The following is a 25,976-nucleotide window of genomic DNA, read 5'->3' as shown; positions in this document are numbered from 1 at the left end:
ATATATATATATTATGCATAGTATATTTATATGCATTTTGTGAGCCCACATGATAAAATCTAGTAAATATTATTTTTACATATATGTAGATATTTTAACAATTACATATAATATTTAAATATTTTAGTAAACTTTTTGAAGTAATCTGTTGTGGTAATTTTATATTTGCTGTGGTAATAAAGTAACTTTAGCAATATAAATAAATTAATAAATACTGTACATAGATTTATACAGCTATATATATATATATATATATATATATATATATATATATATATATATATATATATATATACATATATATATATATATATATATATATATATATATATATATATATATATATATATATATATATATATATATATATATATTATACTATAATACATCACAGTTTACTGTATTAAAAACGAATGTAAAATATACACTATATATGTACAAATGTATACTACAGTATTTATAATGTATTTTAACAGCAAATACATACTATAGTATGGTTCAAAAACATAATAACATTGACTATAAATTACTATAGCATTTTCATGTAAGAAATGCATGTGATGACCCCAGACCTCTGAACATAGTGGACAGTTTAATGCTTCCTTCCTGTAATTTATTTGATTATAATTTTTTATATTTAAAAAAAATGTATCGAGTATTTCAAGAGTCAGAACAAAACATATTTCATAACTCAATATGACTGATATTATGTTTTTGCATCCCGAACAGCAGATGGCGCTGTATGAACTATGTGTTCAGACTCACAGGAGGGAAAGTTCGAAACAGATCTTGTGGGTTGTGGACTGCTGTCAGCTACGAAGTATTCGGGGTCTGATTTTAAGGCTTCGACATGTCTGTTATTCCCTGTTTGGCTGATCGATGGAGTGAGGAGAACAACAACATAATTCTGGCTTGGAAGGTAACGATAAGTTAAACAAGGGTGTTTTAATCGTTTACTTGAAACTGTAAGTCCTCTCACAGAAATAATCATCTACAGAATTTCCGTTTCAGCAAAATGAACTGAGCCTTCAACCAAATCAGGACGTTCGTAAACGATGCTATTCAGAAAGCCACAAACTACTGCAGAAAACTCAAGGTAACGTTAACTTACTGTAGTACAGGATTTACGGTAGGGTGCTAGTCTGCACTTCATAACCATGTTGTGTTTACACAGGAATACCAGCAGCTACTGAACAACTGAAGCTCGAACTGACCGTTTCATACAACACATGTTTATTCGCACTTGGCTTCTCTAACCCAAGCGAGATGGAGGAGAGTCTGACCCGTAGTTTATTCAGAGGTAAATAAAGCAGCGTGGATTATTGCTCATTTACATGCCGTATTGTATGTTCCTAGCTGTGCTGTTCTGTTTGTGTGTAGCCTTAGAGGCTGCTGACTGTCCGGTGTCCAGCACTGAGCCAGTGAAGCTGTGGGAGGATGTTCTGCGCACTTTTGGCTGCTCTGTGTATTTGCCATATATCCACAAGCTCCTGCTGCTCCAGTGGATGCTGTGGCTCATGCAGGGCCAGCTAGAGAGAGTGCTTACTCTTCTGACACAGACTGACAGCAAGGTGTGTTCATTAACAAATCAGTTTAAGATTCATTAGATCCTCTTTGTAAGTTTGTGAAGAAAGAAACTTGTGAAATGTAACTTTCGATGTACTATATCTCTTTTCTTTAAAAATTAAACCGGAGACATCAAATTGTAAACTGACCTTAAAAGAGGAAAATCTAAAAGAATCTGAAAATGTAAAAAAATAAACATGGTTCTGTTTTTTATGTGTTTGAGTAATTGACATGAGGCTCTAGAGAGCTATGCGAACCTCTTATGCTTTCTGTGAATATCCTTTATATATATATATATATATATATATATATATATATATATATATATATATATATATATATATATATATATATATTACAGGTGGGCATAGATCAAATTTTTTAATCTAGATTAATTTCGAAATTAATCTAGATTAAATGGCTCATTTGAATTCTGCCGAAGGCATTCAAAATATGTGTGCTACCCAAATAATAAATCTTTGAGAACGGGATTCTCGAGCCAGATGGCGCATTAGACCAGGGGCTCATCTCCTATTTTCAAAATGCATAAACTGCTTGAGAAACTGTTCTACTATGATAATTGGGGATAAAAATAAATTATGTTCAATAAGATGTACTTGCGTTTACTAACTGTTTATTCAGTTAAACATGAATGTTGAACTGTAGGCCTACATAAGCTCCAAACAGCGATTCCATACTTGCTTTTGATGTACATACATACAGAAAATGCTGCTTCTCAATGCCAAGTTCACAGAGCCCTGATGGTGTGTCAAACATTGCATGTTTACTTGGGCAACAATACTTTAATACGATTTTAATATGATTAAAACAATACTCTGATTAAGAGTCTACCATGTAAACAGAGATTTTTGATTACCTTAATGCGACTAAAGTCATAACTGAACTAAACAGAAATGGAATTAAGACATGTGGAGTGCATATATTAGTGCCATTACTGAAGTAAACACTGCAATCCAACTATTACCGTCATGTAGGACTTTTCGCCATATTTTCCGACAAGATCCAAGACACAGGCGGCTGTCAGTAAAGGACCACACACACACAAAACACACACACGCACACACCTCAAAATGCGAAAGTTTTTTTCTTTCCATTCGGCGTGCGTTATTACATTCTATAACACTCTCACCAGTCCTTGCTCCTTATTTGCGTCTAATACATCAGTTTGTCACGGCGTATGAATGGAATGTTCATGAGTTAAAGTGAAACTGCCGAACTGCAGCTAAAGTCAGGCATCCTGCTGATTTGATTCAGAAGGGCACTTGTTTGTCAGACGGCTCACTGGTCAGGTATACATCCACGCTAAAATATCAAAGTGAAAGTCATCATAGCTTGCGTAGAATAGACCCAGGTACCAACCCAACTTTGAGAATAGATTAACAGCGATATTTTTTGCGTATGTATGTATGTATGTATGTATGTATGTATGTATGTATGTATGTATGTGTGTATGTATGTGTGTATGTATGTATGTATATATATGTGTATGTATGTATGTATGTGTGTATGTATGTATGTATATATATGTGTATGTATGTATGTATGTAAGTATATATATATATATATATATATATGTATGTATGTATGTATGTATATATATATATATATATATATATATATATATATGTATGTGTGTGTGTGTGTATATAGTCAATAGGCCTGTGACAGTAATCAATATTTGGACATATCGCACAACTCATGGACATGACCTTAATATATTTTAATGCAATAAATATCGCCTGTACATAAAAACCAATGTCAGCAACCTGCGCAGCCTGTCATCTTATCCAATCTCTAATGGAGGTGTCAGTATGGTTTAAAAAAACTATAATATTTATTACTATAAATTACAATTGTATATTTTCATGTGAGTGCCTAACAACTGAAAATAGATCTGGTAGAGCACTGGTGTCAAACTCAGTTTCTGGGCGGCTGCAGCTCTGCACACTTTAGTTCCAACCCTAATTAAACACACCTGATCGTACTAATTGAGTGCTTTAGAATTGTTTGATAGAAATAAACTCTGCAGGGCTGCCGCCCTCCAGGAATGAGTTTGACACCCCTGTGGTAGAGGATGTGGCTTGTTCAGTGTCCTGCGCCTCTGTGTTTAAAAGTCTAAATTGACTTGGGTGAACATGTGCAGTATATCGTACAACAATCTGATATCGTGACAGGCTTAATTGTCAAGCAACCTCCACTTCATTTTAGTGTTTAATGTAAATACTGTTGTTTTTAAGAATGTATATTTGAGTCTTTTGTTGCTGTCATTCTTGTGTCCTCTCAGAGAGAGTGTTCAGCACCTGTGAATCTACAGACAGAAACCCGAGACCTTGCTCTGAGACTGGAAGAAGACACCTCCCTAATGGTTGCCATGGCAGCAAAGGACCTCAAGGAACTTTTGCACATCTGCACTGTGATATGCCAAGGTTCAAAATGTCTAAACTAAGATATCAAATATTTTTTATTTGTTATCAACATTAATATGACCTCAATATCAACATTAATATGACCTCAATATAAATACACAGTGCAAATAAGATTGATTAAATGATTAAAGATTGTGAGAAGCAGTGTTGCTTTTTGTTTGTAGCTGCTTTGCCTTTTGAAATGTAATAAGTATTAGAGTAGCCATTAATCCAAAATATGTTCTTTTATGCTCTTTTAGGGGTGGAACAGATGAAGACAGAGAAATATTCTGAGGCCCTTGATGTATTTCAGGAGGCTAAAGGTCTCCCGAGTCCCAGAAGTCTCTTGGCACATATCCACAGTCTTACAGGCCAGACATTTGCTAAGCTGGTAAGAAGCTCTGTTCTGCAATCCCCAAACCGATGAACCTAGAACAAAATGTTGGACCAGCAGTTCCATTATCAATTCTGGTTTAGGTCTGATTAAGTTTGTTTGTTACATTAGAATAACCTTAAAATATGCCCACACGAGGAGTTTGACTTTGGTTTGAGAAATGGAAGGACACAAAATGGTGGAATTCATTTATTTTTGCTGCTTAAAATCCCATTTGTAAATGTACATACATTAAAGGACTGTGGTGATACAAAATCCATGGAAAAATAGGTTGATTTATCAAATGTAATTTCAAACTAACCTAAAAATGGAAGTTTAAAAAACAAGTATGCCAGATCACTTGTAATATCAATGATAGAAATACAGCAAAATCTTTTTATGTAGGCTAATTATATGAACATTTGGATCAATAATGCAATAATTGTCTTTCATGCATAAATATTCACCTTTAGTTAATGTAGTTAACATTTACATGTCTGGTGCTAATTTTCTGTGCAGCACAAATTTCTAAATGATGAGACGAACATCAACAGGTGTAGACAGATTCTGTCTGACAGAAAATATGATGTCCTGACCTAATATACTGAATCAGTTAACTCTCGTTTCCTTTTTTATTAATGTTGACATTAAAGACATCTGTTTCTGCTTGGTGTTTTTTATTGCTGTCATCGCTCACTGAAACGATTGTTTCAACCCCTATACTTGGTCATTACAACTACTACAGAATTATTTTAAGAGCATGTATGCGAATATTGCAGACTCTCTCTGTGTCCTGCTTGTGCTCAGTCACACTCCTCCGTGGCAATAATGGTGTGCAATCATCGGAATTTTGAAAAGTGGATAGCACACGCTCCGTTGTCCCCAGTGAAAACCCCCCTGGATGTGTGGCTGGTCAGAAATTTAGCAGAAGTTTCTTCTTAAAGGGATAGTTCACCCAAAAATTTAAATGTATTTACTTACTCTCAAGTGGTTCCAAACATTTATGTGTATCTTTTTTATGTTGAACCATTGATTTTATGGTAGCCCTTGACTTCCATAGTCACAAAAACACTGTTGAAGTCATGGATTACAGGTTTCCAGCTTTCTTCATAATATCTTCTTTTGTGTTCAACAAAAGAAAGTAAATCAAACAGGTTTGTGCAAGTGAGGGGTGAGTAAATGATGACAGAATTTTCTGTTTTTGGTGAACTATCCCTTTAAGTCCTGTATGTTTCTCACCAACTATGTTTCTTATATTCTTGCAGGATCAGCCCCATTGTGCTCTTCACTATTATAGGAAGGCTTTGGAGGTAGATTTTTCTTGCCTTGGTGCACTTTATCAAAGTGCTCTGGTGTTCAGACAGCTTGGTAATCCAAAGGCAGAAATGGAGGCCTTGCATCTTCTTTACTCAGTAAGTCATTGTGCGCATAATGACCATATAAAGTTTCAAGAGTGACAACCACATTAAAATACATGAATCCTCTGAATGATCATTATGTGGATGAAGAGAACACAAACCACTCCAGAAACGACTTTGATGCAGTGCTAATTAAAGTGGGTGCTTGATATCCAGTGTTTTTGACTATGTAATAGTACCTCAGCTAAAGATCAACAGTTTTAACCAAAGTGCTTGGTTTATGAATCAAATCATTTTGTAAAGTTTAATGGGCTGCTATTAAATGCACAATATGTAAAATTTATTTGAATTTAAATACCCCAAAAACACTAGAAGAGTGTTATATATTTAGTTGACTTGTGTATGTACATTATTTCACATTTTTAAACAATATTCAATTCCAGAAAATGACCATCAATTTTTTTTTCTGTTTGGTTTTATAGAAACACCAAAGACACTTGAATATGTTGTGTGCTTTATTAGACCCAGGGTTCCCACAGGTCATGAAGTTTCATGGAATTTTAATGGTCTATAGAAACTGAAAGTCATATATGAAGATTCATGCACATATTTTCATTAGCTACTTCTATCAATAATGACAAAACATTACTTGTCCTTTTTTTGTGTCAAGACTAAGTTTGAACAACTAAATGTAGAACGTAATAGGGCTCAGCTGACACTAGTTATGTTTCCATCCATAAATGCGAATGAACTTTATGCGCAAAACTGGATTATCACATAAAAGACGTGCGAATAAAGCAGCGTTTCCATCCAACGAGTCAAAGCGAACAAAACCATCACTTCCTGATTTTATCTGGTGCTAAATATAAACAGTAAACACGTAATTTGCTGCAGTAGGAGAAGCTGCGTCAGTCTTTTCTTCATCTAATAAATGACTTGTGCCTCAGAAGGCAATCCAGTGGCATTTGAAGGTGTCAGACGCGGAGCACTGATGCTCTTGATTCTGGAGGTCATTAATAATATAATAACACTAATACTTAAATGGTAAGGTGTTTTAGAATGAACAAAATAACAGTTCAGATGGTTTACAGTGTGCTCAGCCTGCTGGTTTGTCCATTCACACACATTTTTATCATCACATGATCTCTTATCACAAAATTACATGACCTTTTTTTATGCGCATACTGAAATTTGTGCAGTAAAAGTGTTTCCATCGTAGTTTATCCGCATCTTTTCTTATCAAATAAAAAGTTTATCCTACTCAGTTATGCGCATAAGTTTTTTATGCGCATTTTCAAAATGTATGTGCATCATGTTGTTTCCATCAACCGTTTTTTTTTGCGCATATCCAAAATGCGCATAAATAATTGGATGGAAACATAGCTATTGACACGCTTTGAAAAACGCTGATTTCATTTAAAGCAGTAAAAGGATTTTTATGTTCTTTCATAATTTTCCAGTGAAAGCATTTCCTGCATGCTTTGTAGTGTTAATTTAAAATGTCTTTGTGTAATAATACTGATCTGCTGCTTTGTTTATAGGCAGTCCAGCTACAGTCTGAGAAAGGTTTGTCCAGTTTTTCACTGGTCTCTCCGGCTATGTTGCTTGGTGGTGAACAGATGAGCTTCATTAGCAGAGTTCCTTCCCCCTCTTTGATTCTGCACACATTGGCTAACACATGTGTCCTCAATGGCAGGCAAGTCATCCCATTACAGGCACAAATGCTTGACTACATCAACAAATACGAATACAAACATTTTACATTGAAAATACAAAGTTTAGCAGAAGAGATACTTAAACAAAAAAGCAGTCTGCTGGAGATTATGTGGCTCAAATGAAGCGAATCATTCACATATTTTCTGGAAATGTTTAAAAATTCAGGCATTTTGGCAAAAAAAAAGTATAAATGTTTAGAGAATACATTCCATATCCCCATCGATTTTTCTTTCTCAACTCTATACTTAGGCCTTAAACATCCTATGTATGAAAAATCGGACAAAAAAGTGCTGAAAATTTACCTGATAGCTTGTAAAAAAGCCATAACCAAAAAATGGTTACAGCTTGAAATAGCTTGACTGGTTTGACATAATTTATGAAATCTATAAGATGGAGAGGCTAACAATGAACTGTCGTTTACAGACTGAGGAGTTTAATAAAACATGGAGAAAATGGGTAGAATATATTCTTCCATTAAGTTCAGATTTATTATAGAATCAATAGTCATAAAGATGTGATTTTTATTTTGTGTATTATTTTAGTAATGATAGAAAACATAACACAAAGATTGTAAGAAGAACAATACCTATTTAAAAAATAAACAAATAAATAGATATTTTACATTTAAGACCATAAAAGTACCATCCTGACAGTTTTATATGTACATAGTTTAGGTAAAAAAAAAAGAAAGAAAGAAAAGGTTAGACTGGATGCCACAATATGGTTTTAAAAAGTACACAATTGAATTGAAACTGGAAAGCAACAAATTAATTTTATCTGTTTTTTATTTGATGATTTACAAAACAATTATAAGTGTATTGTGTTTCTTGTTTCTTATAATGTGCAAGGGAATTTTTTTTGTATTTTATAATTTCATTTATTTCAGCAATTTTGAAAATCCGATGTTTGGTTGTTTTGTGAATACATTGTGGAAAACCCTATACTGTACATCCGTATGTAAATTTGGAAACTGCAATTAAAAAACTAAATGGGAAAAAAAGAAAATCCAAAGTTTATTTAGTTATTTGCAGAATGCTACTCATATTAGGCGTATTGTTGTCAATCAGTATTTCAGATGGTGTTGAGTGCTATCTTGATCTGTTGGCATCATTGCAGTCAGATGGAAAAAGTCTTGTAAGTACTGCATTTTTTTTAAGCATCAGATTCAGATGTAATGTATATAGTGATGTGATACAACTAGACCTGTCACAATAACTTTGGGTGTGTGATAAATATTAGAAGATTTTGGTAATAAACATAATTATGTATTCATTTGGAACATATTTATTTCACTGATCATAAAAAGATAATGTAACGTCACGGTGGCTCAGTGGGTAGCACGATCGCCTCTCAGCAAGAAGGTCGCTGGTTTGAGCCCCGGCTGGGTCAGTTGGAATTTCTGTGTGGCGTTTGCATGTTCTCCTAGTGATCGCGTGCATTTTCCCCAGGTGCTGTGCTTTCCGCCACAGTCCAAAGACATGCGCTATAGGTGAATTGAATAAGCTAAATTGGCCGTTGTGTATGTGTGTGGATGCTAGAGTGTGTTTGGGTGTTTTTCAGTGTTGGGTTGTGGCTGGAAGGGCATCCGCTGCGTAAAGCATATGTTGGATAAGTTGGCCCTTGAATGAATGAAAAAGATAATGTTAGGAAAAAATGTGTAATTTAATTCCTGTCAATATGTTAACCTGGACCACGAAGTCTTGTTGTAAAGATATATTTTGCCAATGCCAGTTTAGAATTGTCTTTTTTTTAATGCCAAACATTATTAGAAACCATATTTTAATCAGTAATGTGCGTTGAGAAGTATGGAGGAGCAGAAGTTCTGGTTAGAAATAAAACGAAGAATCAAATTATCAATTTAATAATTAAAGCATTAAAAAGTGTATAAATAAACCACCATTTAAATGGACAAATAAATGGACATAAATAAATGTGTTTATTTAAATTGTTTTTTAATTGTCATTTAATAAAGCAATTAAACAATTCATTTATAAGTCTTTTTTAAATATACCCAAAAAAATGTTTTTTTTTCAATAAATGTTTATTTAATTAATGTTTTAAAATGCTGATTAATCAATCAATAAAAACGTATATTTATAGATTCATTTAAATGCACAATTTAAATAGTTTTTTAAAAAGGTATTTGACAAATCCTTTTCTCTCTCTATTTGCCACTTGCTTTTCTTTTCCTTTTGCTACATGCTTTACTCGAGTTGAAAATAAATTGAGTTTAAAAATGCCATTGGGCAGTCCACACATGGGAGCAACTTTCGCCTCAAGCCGAGCTAAACCGTTTCTTGCTTGTAAATGAAATGTGCACTGTCATTGGACAGAGACAAAACCATAGATCATTTTAGCGGAAGTTTAAAGATCAGCGAAACAACTCAAACGTCAGGGCATTTTGTCATTATATATCACAGCCCCACACTGTCTGATGATGAAAAATTAACTCCTGGTCCTCCATAGAGAAGCACTTGTGGTAAAGGTGTGAAATCAGGAACCCTCAAGATTACAGATATTCAGACAGTTGTGTCTAGGCATGGGACGATACCGTTTTCAAGGTATACCGCGGTTTGGAAAAGTCAAGGTTTTAAAACAGTCAAAATGTTCTGTAATACCGTTCCTAAGGTATGTGTAAGATTTTTTTTATTTACATTTTTTTTGTTTTTTTAGTAGGACAGTATCTTTAGCAGAAAAAATATCCAAATGTGCTGTTTTAAATTGTACAGAAATCTGTTTTTGAAACAAATGAAGACAGCAGAAGTCAATGTTTCAATTGAATTATTTAGCCTGACATCTTTACTGCTCCAAAATATTATAAATCTTTCAAAAAATAAAATATATTGTTTTCAAAGGGGAAAAAAGTTGTTGTTTTTTTACCCAGACATTTAAAAAGAAGATATTTTAGAGCAGTGAGCACAATACTGTGATGCCGTGATATTTTTATCCAAGGTTATTATACTGTCAGAATCTTATACCAGCCCTTGCCTAGTTGTGTTCCAGCCAAAAATTGTTCTGTCCTAACAAACCATACATTAATGTAAAGCTTATCTATTTAACTTTGAGCTGATGTATACATCTCCATTTAAAAAAGACACTTATGACTTGCTTTGTTGTCTAGTGTCACATATTAACCCAATTCAGTTAATGCTAATCTAAGAACAAATCGCAGGCGGAGAACAAATGTAATGACACACACTCACACACACAATCAAAAATCTTTTAAGTTTCCATATAGTGGTTTTATTGTGATTTATACTGATTTGATTTTTATGTCTAAAATATACAATTAAATGAAAAACTTTTAAACTAAAAAGGAGAAATCAGCTGCAGAAGCTTTATTGGAAACTTTTAAATAATTTTATTGGATTGTTTTTGCCATTTTTACACTTTCACTGAAGCTGTGGGGTACTTTTGCACTAATTTATCCAAACATCATCAGCAAAAGGAGGTCTTCTTGTAACCTGTGTACCGTCTCTATCTGCTGTGTTTTTTTGGGGAGCTCTGCCTCTGCCACAGAGAGCAGATGATTGGCTGAAATTTTGGTCACAATCCTTCTTATATGTAATGAGAATGTGACATACAAAACTACAAATTATAAATATTCAGAAATAGTGTGGTAAGTCAATATAGTAATTATTGCAACTGACTCCGAAAGATCTGTTTGTGTTTCAGGTACCTACAGAAAATGGCACTTGTTTTCCCAGAATCCCAATGGTCTACCTTGAAGCAGGATTTGCTTTATTAAAAGCTCAAAGGTATAGCGATGCTCTAGTGGTCTGCGAGGAGGTCATCACAAGCACTCTGGACTTCATTCCCGAGAGGCTGCTTCTTGATGCTGCTGAAAAACAACATTTAGCTGACAGTGATGCTGTACTTGAAAACATGGACTTTGTGTTGTGGGCTGGTTCTGCCCGGCTCCTTCAAGCACAAGCTTACTGGAAACTGAAGGACACCAAAGAGGCTATTACACATTTTACAAGGTACAGTATAATAATATGAGCTAGCTGTCTCACCTAGTGTTTTTCTTATGCTCTCTTGTTCTTTCCATTCAGAGCGATCAATCAGCTGGTGAAAGTGTTTGTGAAACAGAAAGGCAAGTAATCTTTTGTCTTCTAGGCTGACATTTAGGCACTGTTTACATCTGGCACTAAGTCGATCCAATTACAAGTAGACAACGGGGGGAGAAAGTTTTGAGATTGTCCACTTTCAGCCCCATCCAGAGGTGGTTGAAAATGCATGAGATAGGATTGCTCTTGTAATGTAGAAAACAATTGAACAGTTGCTAAATGCTGCCTTCTCTCTGCCTGTTGAGCTCTTTCATAAACCGAGCAGCATATGCTGTTAAAGCACACTGGAGAGACAGATTTAAACTTTTTATAGTGTCACTATGATCTGATTACAAATAAATAGTGTATTTAAGAAAATATATATGAAAATAGTAGTTATAGAAGCAAACATGGATACAAACATGCAGCAAAAAGTCTGGTGCATTAAGACAGGAGTAGTGTGTCCTACTGGTGGTTGATCAAGCCTGCTCACCTGCGTGGAGCACACTCATGCATCATACCATTATGTGATGCATTGTATTTATGCTTTACTAAAAAGATAAGTCTTTAATCCAGTTTTGAGCTGAGGCAGTGTGTCTGAGCCTCGGACATTATCAGGAAGGCTATTCCAGAGTTTAGGAGCCATAAATGAGAAGGCTTGACCTCCTTTAGTAGACTTGTGTAGCGTAAAACCTTAGTAAAATGTGTAAAGTAGAATGTTCTCTTATCAGTCTGATTTAATATGTTTAAACAAGCCTAATGGTTAGGGAGTTTGAATGGAAAGGTTGTAGGTTCGATTCCTAGTCCTAGCAGCAATTGAAGTTGGGGGAGTGAATGAACTGTATTCTCTATCTTCGATACCCAGCTGTGGTGCCCTTGTGAACCTAACCCTTCATTGATCCATGGGAGCTGAAAGCAATAGCTGTCCACTGCTTCGTGTGTGCATCCATGCGTTCATGCTCTCACTTCTCACACTTGTGTGTGCACTTGGTGAGCAGAGAATTTTTAACATGGGTAACCCACTTCACATTTTTTACTGTAATTTTGAGGTTTTCTATAGGCTGTGGCTGCTTATTTCTTTGGCTTGACCAGTTCCTGGGGGTGGCACAGTGGCTCAGTGATTAGCATTATCGCCTCACAGCTAGAAGGTTGTTGGTTTGAGTCTCGACTGAGCCAGTTGGTGTTTCTGTGTGGAGTTTGTATGTTCTCCCCGTGTTCATGTTGATTTCCTCTGGGTGCTCTGGTTTCCCCCACAGTACAAAAAAGTATTAAAATGAAAATGCAGTGCAGGTGAATTTGAAGAACTAATTTGGCCGTAGTGTGTATGAGTGTGTGTGTAAATGTGAGAATGTTTGGGTGTTTCCTGGGTTGCTGTTGGAAAGGCATAAGCTGCTTAAAATATATGCCAGAGTTGTTGCTGGTTCATTCTGCTGTGTCGACCCTTGATAGATCAGGCACTAAGCTAATAGAAAATGAATGATCAATTCCTGATCCTTGCATAATAATTTTATTCAAAGACACTCAATAAATTTTTTTTTATGTTTTATATATATATATATATATATATATATATATATATATATATAACAGGAATGAATAGGGAGCAGAAAGAGAGGGGAGGGATCAGCAAAGGACTTTGAACGGGGACTCAAACTCTGGTCACCTTGAGCACCTGCTATATGTGAGCACACTTAACCACTAGGCTATTGGCACTGACAAAGAATCACAGTATATTTTCATTATTAATAAAGTCTGTTTAATTGATCTGCTACATTTAATACTTTTTTATACAGTGTGGAAATTGTGCTAGCTTTCACAGTTTTAGATTGATAAATCAGAGAAATGGCAGGTGTGAACAGTAATGTGGCTCTTTTGTCTACATGTGTTTTCGTAGATCTGATCACATCTTAATACCAGGTGTGAACAGATCCAATCTCTATCATCTAGTACTAGGATGTTAGAGAAAAAGCACACTTGCTGATTGATTATTTTTATCCTGAAGTCATCATTGGGTTTCTATTAATCACTATTATTTCTGTTCTATTAATTTTCATTCTGTTTAATCTTCTCAATCTTTTAGACTGGAAAGAAAACCATCTTGGAAACTCTACAGTGATGGTTGAAAAAGTGTCGACTCTGGAAACAGCAAAAGGACAAGCACTAGCTGGTAGAGGACTCTGCTTTCTGGAAAGAGGTCAGCTGAAGGAGGCTCTGAGAGATCTTCATCTCGGTCTGCAGATGTCTCCAGGTAGTCAGATGATGTGCTGTCATTACAGTCTGTGGGACTTGTTTGTTGTGCCTAGTTGGCTATGTTGCACAGTCCTTCTCAAATTTACATGTGGAATTGAATTTCACTAGGCTGCAAGAACACAGAGATGTGGCTCGCTGAGATCTTGTGGAGGCTTGAACGCAGAGAGGAAGCATCGGCACACTGGAGAGAAGCGCACAGTACTTCAGACAGACCCAAGTCAATGTAAGATATCTGACTATCAGTATCATTCTTGTGCAATGTTATATGTCACAGATATCTTTTGTGATATTAATTGTCATATTACATGAAATTCACACATCATTGGAATCTGATTGTAAGGGTATAATCAGTTATTAGCAATCTCTTGATTTACGTTTCAGAAACCTTCCGCTGTTTTTGCAAGCATGGGCAGAAGAAACCGCTTTTGACTTCAGTGACTTGAATAAGAAAATGGAGGAATACATTCAAGCCAAAAACGCAAAGACATAGGCAGATGCCAGAGAGGATGCTCTTCACTATTCCTGCTAAAATGCACATTGACACTTTTTTGCTGCATCCAAATGAACTGTTTTAATAGTGTACATTCTGTTTAGATGTAGCCTTGCAATATACCAGTAGTCCAGCTACTGTAGCTGAAGTGTCCTCCCTGGTAATATTAGAGAGACGTATTAATAAAAAAAGCAAGATTTCATGCTGCCACACAGATGCTGTTGCCATTTCATTCAGTCGTTACCTGTGAGGTTACATTACACTTGTTAGGATGAATGGCGTACAAGCTCGAGAGGATGCATCTATACTCCTTTGTATGTTTTGATGCTCTAATTCTTTGTATCATTTTTACTTGCAGAATAAGAAATTAAAGAACTTAAAGTCTCTGATTAGCATTTTTCTTTTGAAATTGATATGAAGCTTTGGTATTTTAGAGCATAATCTCAAAGAATTAAAATGGTTTGAAAGCTAAAACATTACATTTTAATGTCTGCTTTAAATAAGATTCACAGAAATGATTTTATAGACATACGAGCATTTAAAATAGGAGTAAAGTGTCGACTTGAATGTTTGAAATAAAGTTTGTGAAAATAAAATCTCAAAATACAGATGAAATAATGTGCCATCTTCATTCAGTGTAGCATTTTTTTTTTTTTTTTGTAGAAATAAATAAAAGTTAAAAACCCTGTCTGACCTGTACTGAATAAAATATCTGAAGGAATAAGTGATCATGGTAAACGTATTAGAATTTAATTGACTAAAAACATATTAGTAAAAATCGGTAAAAGTGGTTTGAAATATATTGGAAACTATATGATGGCAGGATTACAATGGATGTGTGATTTCTGAAAGTACTGTGATCATTTTATTGACTAATTCTTTTAAATTTAGATTTGCCTATTATAATTATTATATCTGACCGTTATATATATATATATATATATATATATATATATATATATATATATATATATATATATATATATATATATATGTATATATAAATATATATATATAAATAATTGTAAAAAAAATTATTATTGCTATTATTTTACTTTACCACTGAAAAAAAACGGCTTTACAAAAACATAACAGTTAGCTAATGTAGCCAACATTTTTATTGTGACAGTAATATAAGAAAGCCCTTCTCCAGATTTTCTCTGCATTACAGTTCATTTAAATTATTATTACGCAACATATTTTGGGAAACATATTTGGCGCTTCGTGTCTGTTGAGATTACCTAACTTTGGAAACACGGCCTTTTGGGCAATAGACTTGATGGCGTTTTGACACTTCTGCTCAACCGAGCAACAATTTAATCAGACCCTACGGAGCCAATCAAAAATGGACAATTCACAACGCAGCAGAAAATAAACCAATCGCAATAAACCGTCGAAGCCACCCGGACCAATATTATTTTAGCTCCTCCGCGATTGGCCAATCAGTCAGCGCAGGAAATCGCGACGTGTGCTCTGGTTGGCTCGTCATTCAATGGGCGAGGAAACTTTTTTCCCCGCAGAGTTGATGTTAGCAAGCTAATCCAGTGCAGAGGTAAAGAAAAAAAGCTAGTGTGAAGGTTGGAATCGGTCACTCAAGAGAGCTACTCATTTCCATCAACTATTTATATCTTTTTGCGGGAGAAGCAATATGGCTTCGGGTGGAGAGTAAGTACAATTTTAACGATGTGATATTTAGTGTGACGATAGTTGTTTTGTTTTCTGTTGAGTGGCAGTTAGCCCTGATGCTAAAAGACGAACGTTATCATGAACGGTGGTCGGTAAAAAAGAGCGAGTCTACCTGCCACAGGTTTATCATCCGATTGCACATGACAACTGATGGACCTAGTCGTTTTAAGATATTGACGTTCTCGTCGCTCGTTAAAACTTTTGCCGGAGTTTTAAAGAGACCAATTACCGTTCGTATGATCAGGTGTGTTTAGCATCTCGGCTAACTGGACTGAGTCATCTCCGCATATGATGAAGGCTTTCGGCCCACCGGCATCACCGGCGAATGTTCGGGAAAACAATCTTAACACAATTAAAAGACCGTTAATCCGCGTAATGATAAGTAAATACCTTTAAAACCCAATGGCAGCGAAACCGTCAATATTAAGGAACTTAAAGCTTCAAACCGGCTTTGTGTTAACGCATAACGTACAGCAGCGGGTCATAAATCCCGTGATTTGGGTATTTCGACCCTCATACCGAAAACTCTTTCTAAGGCGTGACATTTAAAACGTTAGTTGGTAAATGCACCAGACTGTAGCGCTTCTAGAGTCGCTAAAATGCTAGTATTACAGCGGTTTGAGTTTCACATGTCACATAAGCAGCATTTGCTGTGTCATTGGCCACTGGAGATGGCTAACTGCTGCTAGCGCTCACAGAACACTCTCTGTCTAGATTACAAACTATACATCCATCTACCCGAATAAAATTACATTTAAACCCGTTAACGTGACAACATCTAGAATCTCTGTAAGGGTTTTGGGTTTATAACGTTAGTTCAGTAGCCTGTAAAGATGTATACGGTGAGCTGTCTGTTAGCTAAGAAAGATGTTAGCCTATTTACACACGCGCTGTTGACCACAACCTATTGACGTCTGGCAACCGTTTTAGTTTCCTTTGTCCACAGTCTTTTCAGAGAGAAAAACGCTTTTTTTTAAAACCATGTACTACTTAAAAATGTATTCTGAGGGATCCTCTACGCTAAGGCCTTGCTTGCGACCACATCTCGGCCTAAATCTAGCAGATCATTTCAGCTTTCACTCCGGTGTTTTGTGGAAAGCTCTAGACTGTAGAGTAACTTGAGCTTGACAAACGTACACATGGGCAGAAGAGCACTTCTATCCATCGACTCTAATCCTTTCAGGACAGACACGATCATTTGTAATGTTTTCTCTCTACGTGATGCAAATGTCTTTCACTTTCGATGTAATTGATAGTGAAAGAAAATACCAGCTGTATCTCTGAAACCCCCCTGAGAAGTGTCAAACATGATTAAAAGCACAGTTTATCCGAAAAGTATTGTCGTATATTAAACTTGCTATTTGTATTCATTGTATGGTAAAAGTGTAAAGTAAATTGTCATGCTGTCAAAATTCCAACAAACTTCCAAGGACGACATTAAATTTAAGACAAAAAATGTCAAACTCTAACGAACCCTTCCCCTCCTTTAGCTATTAATTTTATTGAAGTACATACGGAGTATTCTGGAGTAACAAAATGCGACTTGGCTAATTTGAAAACTTTTCTCAGTTTGGGTTCAACATAAAGCAGTATTTAAAAACAACTCTGCTTTAAAACATTTTGTTTCTCTACACAGATCCAAAAACGATGATCTTTCCACTGCCATTCTGAAGCAGAAGAACAGGCCAAATAGGTTGATTGTTGATGAATCTATCAATGAAGACAACAGTGTTGTGTCTCTCTCTCAGGTACAGTTTTGGATTTCAAATGTATGAAAAAGGACACCAGTCCTTGTCTAAATGAATGTTTTTTTAACTTTATTAGCCAGTACTGTGAAAAGAAATGTGTTACTAGCCATTTGTCTTTGATTCATTGATGCTTAACCATGACAATAGAAAACATGAATAATAATAATGATATCGAGGTAAACCTTGTGTCTTATAGCTGGACGTCAGTGCACTGTTGGCTATTGTGAAGTTTATAGGTTAGGGTAATTATACACATTGAATGTCGTTTTCTCTCCTCTTTCAGGCAAAGATGGATGAGCTGCAGCTCTTTAGGGGTGACACAGTGCTGCTCAAGGGTAAGAAGAGAAGGGAGACTGTTTGCATCGTCCTGTCTGATGACACCTGCTCTGATGAGAAGGTTCGCATGAACAGGGTGGTCCGAAACAACCTCAGGGTGCGCCTTGGTGATGTAATCAGGTAATTTAGCTAATTATGCTCTGTGTTTGAAGAGTATCTTAAGTTTATTATTCTGATTTAAAATATTCTGGGTATTGGTTCAAGGTTGTTAGACTGACAGGGCTAATAATATTAGGTATTTTGAATAGCTGTACCGATCATGTATTTATTTATTTATTTTTATTTATTTTTTTTAATATATAATAGTATTCAGCCTTGTCCAGATGTCAAGTATGGAAAACGCATTCATGTTCTGCCAATTGATGACACTGTGGAGGGCATTACTGGCAACCTGTTTGAGGTCTATCTCAAGCCTTACTTCCTGGAGGCTTACAGGCCAATCCGTAAAGGTAAATAATGAGATGTTTTGTTTTTTTCACTTTAGGCTTACCTTTTGAGCTTTTTATAAATGTGTTATGTTTGCTACCTTCACAAATTAAGGTTATGCAACTAAAAGAAAATGTATTTAATGCTTTTAGCACACAAATTAAACAAGACTTTAACTTAAGAAAATAACATTCTTTTCTAATCCGCAAAGGATCCTGAGAAATATTTATTTCCAGTAATACATTAAGTAGCACGATATAGATAGCATTGTTAAATGTTTCAGCATCAAATCATTATATTAGCACTATTTCTGTAATGTTATGTAACGCCGAAGATTGGTGGAATGGCTGATGTAAATTTAAGCTTTATCATCATAGTTATAAATTAATTAAAAACGAAAAGGTTATTTTAGGTTGTAACATTACACAATGCTGCTTTATCCACTGTGTTTGACCTTCTGAATTCAGCCTTCTTGAGCGTTATATGCTTTTTACCACACATTTTGGATGGTGGTTTTTAACAAAATATGTATACTCCATTTTCTCCTTTTGTATGTTTTGAAATATCTGCTGATTTAAAGCAGAACTACTAAATTGTAATGCTTGGCATGAAGCGTAATTTGTCACTTGGTAGATTTGTATTCAGATATTTCAGGCATGTGAACTTGTTTGGTCAGCTGCATGTTTAGGGCCTGGTTAGGCTTTATGGTTTGTCAAAAAGAAAGCTGGCATTAACTTTTCTGTATTATTAGTATTTGTTCTGCTTTATTTTCACAGGTGATATTTTCCTTGTCAGAGGAGGCATGCGTGCCGTGGAGTTCAAAGTGGTGGAGACCGACCCCAGCCCTTACTGTATTGTGGCCCCAGACACAGTGATCCACTGTGAAGGAGAACCCATCAAAAGAGAGGTGAGTAAATTGACAAATGATTCCCGCTCTGTCATGGCTTGAAAGGGACTGCATGTGTGAAGGATGGATGCCGTGTGCATGATTGTATTCATTGTCTTGTTTGCAGGATGAGGAAGAGTCTCTGAATGAGGTGGGTTATGATGACATTGGAGGGGTGAGAAAACAGCTCGCCCAAATCAAAGAAATGGTGGAGCTTCCTCTGAGACACCCAGCTCTCTTCAAGGCTATTGGAGTGAAGGTAATTATCTGCAATCTGAAACTCGAACACATGAAATTGTTAGTTTGTAGTCTGAAGATGAAATCATCTCTTGTTCGCACAGCCTCCCCGTGGCATCCTGCTGTACGGACCTCCTGGAACTGGAAAGACCCTCATTGCTCGTGCTGTGGCAAATGAAACTGGAGCATTCTTCTTCCTCATCAATGGTGCGGATGACACCACCAATTCAAATGAATTTTAATGGCTCTTGATACTTGTGTGTTGATGTAATACTTTTTAATGTTCCCAGGCCCCGAGATAATGAGTAAACTGGCAGGTGAATCTGAGAGCAATTTGCGCAAAGCTTTTGAGGAAGCAGAGAAGAACGCACCAGCCATCATCTTTATTGATGAACTCGATGCTATTGCTCCCAAAAGAGAGAAGGTAAGGCTTTCCAGTACTCATTACTGTTCTCTATAACAACTTGCAGTATGGTAGTATTTAAAGGTTTTATTCATTTTGAATGTTTCAAATTTCAGATCTTATCTTTAACTAACTGAAATAGGATTTCAAACTTCAAAACTGAAAATTAAAGCTAACTTCTAGGGATACTATGATCAGGATATTTGCAGCTGATACAGAGTACCGATTCCTTGTCATGGTGATTGGTCGATACAGAGTACCGATTCTGATGCTTCAAGCTTTATAATGCATTAAGCACATTTTCCCATCTAAGTGTGATGCCCAAGTGCAGATTTCTCCTTACCTAAGTGAATAAATGAAGGCTGTTGCATATAATCCCTTAAATGTGTGTCTTAAAACTATTTACTGTGGACATGTCATGGTCAGAAGCAGCTTAAATAACAGAAAATAAGAAATAAAACAGATAAAAAAAAAAAAACTGGTAAGAAAAAGGACTAAGAAAGCAATTTAGAATTTTTTTTTGTCATGTTTTAGTAAACCATATTGTCAAAAACAGACTTTTCAGTAGGGGAGATCATTCTGCTAGCATCACAGCAGATCAAAACACTGGATATGCATTGGCTGCAACAAAGAAATCATCTCTTGCACGAGTCGTGCCAATAAACTGTAAAAACAGAGCCACCCCCCCACCCCACACACACATTTACCTCCTTGCATGTGGTAGGGCTGCTGATAAGCACACGTATGTATTCCTCTGCGTGTAAACCTGTAAACAAGCACATGTGGTCGGTTCATGAGATCGGCCAGATTTGGTAAGTACCGATAGAGTCATGAAATGTGATTATCGGGCCAATTGATCGGAGCATTCCTACTAAATAGATAAACTAGCTCAACGTGATTAGAACTACATTTTTAACTTTTGAAAAGTAAATTAGCCAAATGGGGAAAAAAAAACACTTGCCTACTCCTTCATAGAGCCTACTCATTCAATTTAATAAATATTTTATGAGTTACTGTAAATTTCTCCTCCCGTCCTGTCTTTCATCTCAGGGTGCTTTTAAGCTTTTTCATATTTTCTTTGCTTTACATCTGAACACTGTTGTTTATGCCAAAAATAAACCCATTTAAAATAATTCTGATCATTCGAAATGCTTGTCAGATTACACACAAATAGATCTGCTTTATTACCCTACTGCAGAGCAGTCTCTGATCGGGTTGTTTGACTATAACTGTTCTCTGGTTTCTCAGACTCACGGTGAGGTGGAGAGGCGCATTGTGTCTCAGCTGCTCACTCTAATGGACGGACTCAAGCAAAGAGCTCATGTTATCGTTATGGCGGCTACTAACAGACCCAACAGCATTGACCCAGCTCTCAGGCGATTCGGTGAGACCACTTTGTTCTATAAAGAGACTTGAACATTTACAGTTGCTATTCAGTTGATTTGAGTGAATGCACTTTAGAACAGCAAAAATGTAGATTTTTCTTGATTTCAGGGCGCTTTGACAGAGAGGTGGACATCGGCATTCCAGATGCAACCGGAAGACTTGAGATTCTTCAGATCCACACTAAAAACATGAAGCTTGCTGATGATGTTGATCTGGAGCAGGTGTGTTTGAAAGGATGTCAGAACGTTCAGTGCTCAGGGATGTTTCACTTTCAGTTAAACTGGGTCTCTTTAATCAGCCACTCACAGAAGCATCAGGGCCATTTAAATCTGTCACCTCAGAGTTTTGAGCCAAGTGGATTTTAAAATTTAAACACCCCCCCCCCCATATTAAACCTTTTTTTGTTTATCATATTTGCAGTTCATTTGCTGCTATTTTTTTTTTCTCTTCATCTTTTGTGTAAAGAGCCATTCATACTGCCAGAGACTTTTATTGTTGCTTCTTTCCAGTGGATGATGGTTTGGACACTAGTGGGCGTTCCCATTACCGGTTGCCTAGTTACATTTTGTAAAACATTTAGGGGGAGTTGGTACAGAAAGTGTTTGATGTCAACAAGGAACCAACGCATAAATTTAGCCACACATGCGCCCAAACTCTTGTCTGTCTTGGTTCACTAAACAATTCGGGCACAAATCAACCCAGCAAGAACCAGTGAGTACTTCTGGTGTAGGAGCAGCGGCTGAATGATGTACCATCACCCTACTTTAGCAGAATAATCATGTGACTTCACTCCCATTGGTAATCGCGTGTGAATGTCGCTTCACATTTGTGTACGGTAGAGCATTTCTGAACTTGTCACGCATCTCTCGTTGCTTCCCATGACCACATCCTACCACCAATGGTCACTGTCACTTGTTACTGGAAGTCGCCAGCTCTCATTTGAAATGAATGGGATTGTGCCACTTAATTTTTGTGCTGGTAAACTACAAAAACACGATTTTGTGAAAATGGGGATGGGATGTGCATGCCTATAGGATGTTTGGCCTATAGGTATGTGCACGTCCTTGACGGCCAAATCAGCAGTGGCATACTACAGCTTTGTGTATATATTTACAAAGCGACATTGCAAACTGCTGGCCTGCCATGCATAGTACATCTTTTAGTTGTTTTGTTGATATGTAAATGATTATTATTATATTTGACAATGTTCTTAGAAGGATCTGCTTAAAGGAGGAACTTTGATTTTTACTACATTTGTCATGTAAATTTATCCTTGGTCAACTTTAATAACTCTGATTTGGGGTGCCATCATTTTGGATAGTACCACCTAAAATATGAATGTATAGCTAACACTTTCTATTATTATTAATATTATTTTAATTAACTGTGTATAAATGTTCAATATTTGTGTACAGGTGGCTAATGAGACCCATGGTCATGTTGGTGCTGATCTGGCTGCCCTTTGCTCAGAGGCTGCCTTGCAAGCCATCCGTAAGAAAATGGACCTTATTGATTTGGAGGATGAGACCATTGACGCAGAGGTTATGAACTCCTTGGCTGTAACAATGGATGACTTTAGGGTAAGGGTGTCTATCTCAATTCTGACCATTAAAATATGAGAAAGTTGCACTGAGACACTTTATCGCTCACTTCCTAACAGTGGGCTCTTAGCCAGAGCAACCCATCTGCCCTCAGAGAGACTGTTGTGGAGGTGCCCAACATCACCTGGGAGGACATTGGTGGCCTTGATGACGTCAAGAGAGAGCTGCAGGAGCTGGTGCAGGTACTGAGCAGGATTTATTATTATTATTTTTTGTACAATGTGCACACAGCTGCGTTTACACCTTTGTTTTTTTTTTTTTCCCTCCCATTATCTTGTTTAGTACCCAGTGGAGCATCCAGACAAATTCCTCAAGTTTGGCATGACCCCATCCAAGGGTGTGCTGTTCTATGGACCACCAGGTTGTGGTAAAACCCTGCTGGCCAAGGCCATCGCCAATGAGTGCCAGGCCAACTTCATCTCAATCAAGGGCCCAGAACTGCTCACTATGTGGTTTGGAGAATCAGAGGCTAATGTCCGTGAAATCTTTGACAAGGTATGTCATAATATGTGTTATACCAGGCGGCTTTTAACTCTTTAAGATTCTGAATATGGTATGAAATAGTTTTTCAAAAGTTTCAAAAATGTCTAAATATTTAGTTTGTTAGCTTCTGTAAAGATGTGTAAATGAAAGAATTTCTGCAATTTGTCTTTGTGGTTCTCCAGGCTCGTCAGGCTGCTCCTTGTGTGCTCTTCTTTGATGAATTGGACTCCATTGCTAAGGCTCGTGGTGGAAACGTTGGTGACGGTGGCGGCGCAGCTGACAGAGTCATTAACCAGATCCTCACAGAAATGGATGGAATGTCCAGCAAGAAGAACGTCTTCATCATTGGGGCCACCAACAGACCAGACATCATTGACCCTGCCATCCTCAGGCCTGGACGATTGGACCAACTCATCTACATCCCACTGCCTGACGAGAAGTCTCGCATTGCCATTCTCAAAGCTAACCTCAGGAAGTCTCCCATCTCAAAGGTGATGTTGGATTGTTTGTTTTTGGGGTGGGCTTGATTTATTTGTCACTTAATTACATCATATTAAAATGTTTCGTCCTCTTATTTTTATTTATTTATTTTTTCCTCCCCCATGTAGGATGTGGACCTGGACTTCTTGGCCAAGATGACCAATGGCTTTTCAGGTGCTGACTTAACTGAGATCTGCCAGAGAGCCTGTAAACTGGCCATCCGTGAGTCCATTGAGAATGAGATCAGACGGGAACGTGAGAGGCAGACTAACCCTTCTGCAATGGTGAGCTTTTATGTGGTCTATTGCAGATAGATAGATAGATAGATAGATAGATAGATAGATAGATAGATAGATATTATTATTTTTGATTGAGCAAATTTCATAGTGCACTATGATGTTACTGTGACACTACAGTGTTTTGAATATCATCAAGGTTGCAGAGCTTTAACTGCCATGGATATTTAGATTTTCTAACATGACTATTGTGTATATTTAGGAGGTGGAAGAGGATGACCCAGTGCCTGAGATCAGGAAGGACCATTTCGAGGAGGCCATGCGCTTTGCTCGCCGATCCGTCAGTGATAATGACATCCGCAAATATGAGATGTTCGCACAGACCCTGCAACAAAGCAGAGGCTTTGGCAGTTTCAGGTGAGATCATAAATAGGGTTTAGTGACCGCTTTTGTGTTATGAAGGAAAATGTTTTGTTCTAGATCAAGGGTGTCCAAACTCTGTCCTGGAGGGCCAGTGTACCGCTGAGTTTAGCTCCAACTTGCTTCAACACTTGCCAAGAAGTTTTTAATATATCTAGTAAGAGCTTGATTAGCTGCTTCAAGTGTTTGATTATGGTTGGAGCTAAACTCTCTAGGACAGTTGGACACCATTGTTCTAGATTAGGGGTGCCCAAACTGGGGCTCCATCCGAAACTGCCTACTACTCGGTAGGTACTGAATTTGAATTTAACCGTGCTACTCTGCCGATAGGAAAGTACGTTATATACAGTATGAATGTGAGAAGTATGAATGGAATTCGGATGTACTACATCCATGTACCGCCATTTTGTCAAGGTCACGTGACCCACCTGCGTCAGTTGCGTCGCTTCTATCCCATTCATGAATTTTCTCGCGGGGCACCATGGAATAGTGCACCATGGGATAGGGAAGCGCACTTTAAAATCTCGCCGGAAGTAGTAAGTCATCCGGGTACTTCCCGCATACTGATTTTCAAATTCTATGATTTCGGACATACTACTCGGCTCGCATACTGATTTTAGCGTACTGTATAGTATGGAAGTATGCGATTTCGGATGCAGCCTTGGTCCAGGAGGACTGAGTTTGGACACCCTTGTTCAAGATGGACAAGGCTTTTGATAGGTGTTCTGTTTGTTTCTAAGATTTCCATTGTTCCATATGGTTTGTTTTACAGATTCCCATCCAGTAACCAAGGAGGAAGTGGACCAAGTCAGGGCTCATCTGGCGGTGGAGGCGGCAACGTCTTCAATGAGGACAACGATGATGATCTTTACGGATAAATGTGACAACGTTGCTGACCCTCACAGGCCACTCTTCATACAGGCCGCCATGTACAAAAGACAAAAAATAAAAAATTCCACATTTTTAGGACTGTGCTTTTTTTGTTTCTTATTATTTTCCGCTTCTCATGTCCATTCCCCCTGTTTTTTATTCGCCTCGTTCCCTTCCCGTCCACCCCCTTTTGTTGATAGAGAAAAGCATGTAGCTGCTTGTGTTTTGCTCTGGTTTGTGAAAGGATGATTTCTGAGAACTTTGATCTTAACATTCTGTGGGTGGGGGTGAATTTCAGTGAAAACCATACACAATAGTGATTTCATTAACTTTTCACAAGCTATACGAGCAGCTTTAGTGGTGGGGTTTATTGCTAGGCTGTTGGAAGGATTAAAAAAATACAAAAAAGAAAAAAATAATTGCTAATGACTTCATTTTTTTATGAATGTAGCATATAATGTATTACAAGTTTGAAAAATGTTAAATAAAATTCACGAAATGGACCTGCTGGTGTGAATGTCATTCTTTTTTTTATTTAAAAGGAATTGCA

General features: G+C 36.8%; 2 protein-coding genes across 2 annotated transcripts; both read left to right on the top strand.

Annotated features, from left to right (window-relative positions):
• The first annotated feature begins 771 nt into the window (after nucleotides 1-771).
• fancg (FA complementation group G) lies at nucleotides 772-14,305 on the top strand. Its single transcript, XM_056458252.1, has 14 exons — nucleotides 772-919; nucleotides 1,012-1,096; nucleotides 1,175-1,300; nucleotides 1,381-1,571; nucleotides 3,872-4,013; nucleotides 4,253-4,383; nucleotides 5,631-5,777; nucleotides 7,265-7,419; nucleotides 8,507-8,573; nucleotides 11,115-11,422; nucleotides 11,495-11,535; nucleotides 13,569-13,736; nucleotides 13,847-13,961; nucleotides 14,120-14,305. The coding sequence occupies exons 1-14, from the start codon at nucleotides 851-853 to the stop codon at nucleotides 14,226-14,228; spliced, it is 1,854 nt and encodes a 617-aa protein (XP_056314227.1). The 5' UTR covers nucleotides 772-850; the 3' UTR covers nucleotides 14,229-14,305.
• A 1,435-nt stretch (nucleotides 14,306-15,740) lies between these two features.
• Nucleotides 15,741-25,929, top strand: vcp (valosin containing protein). Its single transcript, XM_056458251.1, has 17 exons — nucleotides 15,741-15,893; nucleotides 17,551-17,662; nucleotides 17,946-18,118; nucleotides 18,305-18,447; nucleotides 19,201-19,331; nucleotides 19,438-19,569; nucleotides 19,652-19,754; nucleotides 19,838-19,971; nucleotides 21,199-21,334; nucleotides 21,445-21,557; nucleotides 22,752-22,916; nucleotides 22,997-23,119; nucleotides 23,220-23,432; nucleotides 23,603-23,911; nucleotides 24,029-24,184; nucleotides 24,399-24,553; nucleotides 25,329-25,929. Exons 1-17 carry the CDS (start codon nucleotides 15,877-15,879, stop codon nucleotides 25,432-25,434), a joined length of 2,421 nt encoding a protein of 806 aa, XP_056314226.1. The 5' UTR covers nucleotides 15,741-15,876; the 3' UTR covers nucleotides 25,435-25,929.
• Nucleotides 25,930-25,976: the final 47 nt, after the last annotated feature.

This window comes from Danio aesculapii, chromosome 5, assembly GCF_903798145.1.
Source record: "Danio aesculapii chromosome 5, fDanAes4.1, whole genome shotgun sequence".
Lineage (NCBI taxonomy): Eukaryota > Metazoa > Chordata > Actinopteri > Cypriniformes > Danionidae > Danio > Danio aesculapii.
The sequence above is the reverse complement of the archived record's forward strand: the minus strand, read 5'-3'. Positions and strand labels throughout refer to the sequence as shown.